We start from the raw sequence: 5,000 nt of genomic DNA, 5'->3' as shown, positions 1-5,000 counted from the left end.
TATTTAGGTATAAGTATTTATTTATTGCACAGATGTATTTCAATCTAAATGTTTTGAAGATATGCACTGTAACTTTTTCCTGATAATTATATTGGCTGTCTTCCATCTACATTCACTTGAACTTTCTGTGTCTGCGATGGAAGGCCTAGTCTCAAGTCTATCCTGGTAATAGTGTAGTGTAAAATTGTCGTTACAGCTTTTTATAGGTATATATTTACATAGGAACCAAAGGTCTAAGGACACCTTCATAAAGAGAGAAAAAAACTGTACTCACTGATATATGAAATAATTTACACAGGTGAAGAATAACATCAAAAATTATGAAACTGCTGCATGGAAATTAAGTCCAGACTTATCTCACCCTGCAACAAACCACTCTGTTATATGGTAACCCTGTATAAACTGTCTTACGATTTTGGGAAGTCATAATCACCTTAGTGTGAAAAAGACACTGTACTTGTGCTATATATCTTTATTTCAAAATAAGGAAATTGGGAAATAAGGAAATTGGTGGGGACTGGAAGCAGAGCGACCAACTAGAAAGACTCAGGCTTAGTAAGGTTTTTATGTTCATATATAACACTTGCCAACTACTCTACAGGCTAGTTGGCTGTGTCATTAGTGCTCTGATAAAGGTCGACAAACTACCTCCTCATATAACCTGGAAAGATTGAGGATGGACAGGTATTTTTTTGATGGGAGGTCTCCAAATTCTAGGTTCTAGGGTACCAGTATATGTGGTTGAATTTTGTTGCCCTTTGCTTGAATGCTGAACATGTGGGTTCCTTGTAAACATTTACCTGTTTGATGGATCTTACTCAAATGATACTGTAAATTATAGATACCCCCCCTCCCCCCCAAAAAAAAAAAGTATATCCATTTTTTTTCCCCAAACCATATTCCTTATTATATCCAGTATCATCTAAATTGCTTATCCAAATTATTTTTAGCTCTTTCTCATGTTACTATGTGAAATTCAAATAGAAATTCATTGTGGTTTATTAATATTATCAATTGCTATTGAATCTTTTTATCATATATACTTTTTTTTGACAGATAAGTCTTAACCTGCTGAGGACAAAGGAACATGCAATACTCTTATTGTATTTTTTTTTTTAACATTGCCTTGGGCAGTGGTGCAATACCCTCATATCTGCTTTTAGCTATACTGAGTTTGCTTGTTGTTATTTTTCTCTTTGAAAATGTATTATTAGGCTTCTACATGGTGATCATTTTAGTATTTGGTATTCCTTTATAAAATGATGTAGCATAATTATAGCTACTTCTTATGGAAGGTAATATTATACTATCTGGTATGGGATAATATTTTCATGAATATATAGTTAAAAGTTGAAAATAACAGCAACTTCAAATGTAAATACTCATACTGGATATCTTATTATGCAGAGACCAGAAAACTGGATGTAAATCACAATTCGCTTAACCCATTCGCCTCAGATTTATGTTTTGTCCCCTGTAGTTTTTGGTGAATTTTGTTACATACAGATGACTCCACATGTGCTCAGCCAGCAAGGAGTCTATAAGTAGGCCCTAGTTACTGATCCTGATTTCCCCATTCCTTGAATTGGCGGGAAAATTAATACCATTGCTATTGAAACCGTTATTATTGTTGTTGATGTTATGATTATTAATTTGTCATCAAAATATTTTAGACAATGAAATGATACAAAAGACCCTTTCTTAAAGTGAAAGGAAAGGATAAACAGGTGAGAGAGGTAGTTCAAATAACTGACTATTTGGTGATTAAGAACTTGTAGAGCCATCTATGTGTAAATACAATAATTAAACATGTATTGCAGTGGGCATGGCATGTATTCTTGCCACATGGGGTGAATGGGTTAATATATTAAACACACTCATCTTTGCAGAAAGAAGACTGATGAACTGAGGCTGTTGAAAAGAGGGTGCTTCATCACGCAATGGCAGGAAACAGTGAACATGTGGCATTATTAGAGGCTGTTGATAGCCGAAGTGAAGATGACATCTCTGCGCAGGAGAATGAAGATTCAGTACAGCAGAATGTAAGTATTGCTTGTTGTATTTATTATTTATTATTTATTAATCATCACCATCATCACGATCATCACGACCACCACTTACATGGTTACTTGGCATAAGTTTAAGCAAGGTAGAATTTGACTCAGACCTCCTTATATCACTACCAATTGTTGGTGGTTTATCTGGTAGTGAATTTAACCAACAGTCTAATTATCCTTTAAACACTTCCACAAAGACCTGAGTTGTGTTTCTAATACTTTTTGGTATGGTCTTGTCCCATTAATTAGGAAACTTTGTACATTTTTCTTAATCAGGATGTTTGTATGGAAATTCATATTGTTTTCACTTGCCTGTTTTAGATGGCAAGTAGGTCCTCTCCTTGTTTGTCTTCATTCTCAATTAATTTTATGGCATATTTATCTTTGTGTCGGCAACAAAGTATATTACTTTAATTTTTTTTTACAAAATTTTTAAGGGGTGGGAGGGGGGGGGGGAGGTTTCCGTTAAGGAATTCTGTGGAATTTTGATAACTTGGGAGGACGGATCTTTTATCTTGCTTATCATTTAGAACTGTCATGTTCTTATCTTTCCCTTATTTTTTTCTTTTTTTTATAATTCTTAAAAGTATGTCAAAGCAGTTACTTTGGATAACTAATAACTTATTTTTAACAGAATATTTAAGCCATTTATGTAGAATGTTTGAAACATCGACAAGAAGGAAGGGTAGAAAGGTGGGAAGGGAAAGAGGGAGTGGGGGATGTGGAAGGAATGTGGAAGGAAGGGGAAGGAAGGGGAAGGAAGGGGAAGGAAGGGGAAGGAAGGGGAAGGAAGGGGAAGGAAGGGGAAGGAAGGGGAAGGAAGGGGAAGGAAGGGGAAGGAAGGGGAAGGAAAGGGAAGGAAAGGGAAGGAAAGGGAAGGAAAGGGAAGGAAAGGGAAGGAAAGGGAAGGAAGGGGAAGGAAGGGGAAGGAAGGGGAAGGAAGGGGAAGGAAGGGGAAGGAAGGGGAAGGAAGGGGAAGGAAGGGGAAGGAAGGGGAAGGAAGGGGAAGGAAGGAAGGAAGGAAGGAAGGAAGGAAGGAAGGAAGGAAGGAAGGAAGGAAGGAAGGAAGGAAGGAAGGAAGGAAGGAAGGAAGGAAGGAAGGAAGGAAGGAAGGAAGGAAGGAAGGAAGGAAGGAAGGAAGGAAGGAAGGAAGGAAGGAAGGAAGGAAGGAAGGAAGGAAGGAAGGAAGGAAGGAAGGAAGGAAGGAAGGAAGGAAGGAAGGAAGGAAAGAAAGATTAATTGGCTGGCTGACTGACTGGCTGACTGACTGGCTGACTGACTGGCTGACTGACTGGCTGACTGACTGGCTGACTGACTGGCTGACTGAGTGAGATGGATGTGTATTTTTTAATTTGATTATTTTTTGAGGGAGAGATACAAGAAACAATGAGTGATATAACCTTTCCCACCAGATAAGCTATCTTGAAGAGCACTCCCATGCCATTGTATTTAATGGACACATACCTTTTCACAATGCTAGTCTATCAGGGAATGCTTGATATTACACAACTGTTCAATCCAACCATCACAATGGGGCTTTCTGAATATAGGTTTAGTAGTTTTTGTGACAAAAAGGACAATGGATTTACAGCAAGGATTTCTGAGATTTAAAAAGAGATTTTTGACGGCGAAGAAAGACAACGAACAGGAAATGGTGACTATGAATCATCAAATTGATCTCAAAGGAAGAACATTTGAAAATAGAAATCAATCAGTAAGTATTTCTCTTGCTCTCTTCTTGTTATTGTTAGTGAATGTGTCACTATTCACATTAGGTTAATTTTGGTGGTATTTATCAGTGGCTGAAAAGGTAAACAAGAAGAGAGATTATTTTGACATTTTGGTGTGGACAGTGTGGTGGCTTTGAGTGTTAAGGGTTAATAGATAATTTCCTAAACTGTGTCAACAAAGGATTAGGCCTAATGAAGCATCTAAGCCTACTACAGGGTGAAAAATGACACGCAGTTTGAAATCATTAATTATATTGGTATTAAAATTTCACATTGGGCCAACTTTTCATACAAGGTAAGAAAGTTGTATATCATACTGAAACCCACTCATGCTGTTTTTGTATTTTTTCATTATACACATAATTTACAAAACAGACCAATGTACAGAAACAACCAAAACTAAAACTATTTCTCAGAAACCATTCTATTTTTTATTATTATTATTATTATTTTTTTTTTTACACAACACGTTTTAAAAGCAATTTTTATACAGCAGTGGTGAGAGGTATTGTATATGAAATATTGTTTAATAATGTAGCCCATTACCGGCTCCATCTACTCACTCTAATCAAGTGAAGGAAAAAACAAGTCATCTTGAGCAAAAATCATAATGGTACCTTGGCCAGAGAACAGAGCAGGTGGACTTCCAGCTGGACCTGGCAATGGCTGTAATACACCATTTTCTCCCAGAGGTTGAGCCCTACAGCACAAGGGGGCATCCAGCAACACTACCTTCCTCTTCCAGGTTTCAAGGCAGGACATGCCATGTAGTAAGGGAATCTCCTGGAAGGAGGTACTGGAGGTGTTTCTTGTGCTACAGGGCAGGAAGGAGGAAGATGAAAACCATCTGTGGAAAATGTCAGGTGGCCCTCTGCACATATGGATGCTTTGAGAGGTACCACTCTCAAAGAGATCTATGAATGTATATATCTCAATATATACATGATAATTAATGGTGATGGGTATGATTCCTTTTGAAAATGTCAGCTTAGTCCACAGTCTGACCTCATATAAGAAACAAAGCTGTCATAATGATGCTAGATTAACTTCTCTCCCCTTGTTGTACAAAAAAAAGCAAACTATATAATTTGACCTCTCATATAAAATCAATCTAATTTTGAACTTCAAAATGGTATTGGATTCACTTCTGAGTTTCCTCTTTTTCTGTGTCATTCAAAAGAAAAAAAATCCACATTTTGAATTCTCGTGTGGA

At 37.0% G+C, this 5,000-nt stretch overlaps 1 protein-coding gene across 4 annotated transcripts in view; it reads left to right on the top strand.

The window, feature by feature from the left end:
• Positions 1–5,000, top strand: part of LOC125036861 (H(+)/Cl(-) exchange transporter 7-like) — a 23,864-nt gene that overhangs the window by 1,898 nt on the left and 16,966 nt on the right. For 3 of the 4 annotated variants that reach the window (XM_047629753.1, XM_047629754.1, XM_047629756.1), the window contains exon 2: positions 1,890–2,042. In XM_047629753.1, the coding sequence (XP_047485709.1) occupies positions 1,941–2,042 (102 nt within the window). In that variant the 5' untranslated portion in view covers positions 1,890–1,940. Of the gene's footprint in view, positions 1–1,889; positions 2,043–3,537; positions 3,772–5,000 lie in introns of those variants that run through there. The other variant, XM_047629752.1, reaches the window with a different exon arrangement.

Source organism: Penaeus chinensis, chromosome 22, assembly GCF_019202785.1.
Source record: "Penaeus chinensis breed Huanghai No. 1 chromosome 22, ASM1920278v2, whole genome shotgun sequence".
In the NCBI taxonomy this organism is placed as follows: Eukaryota; Metazoa; Arthropoda; class Malacostraca; order Decapoda; family Penaeidae; genus Penaeus; species Penaeus chinensis.
This window is presented reverse-complemented; position numbering and strand designations above follow the sequence as displayed.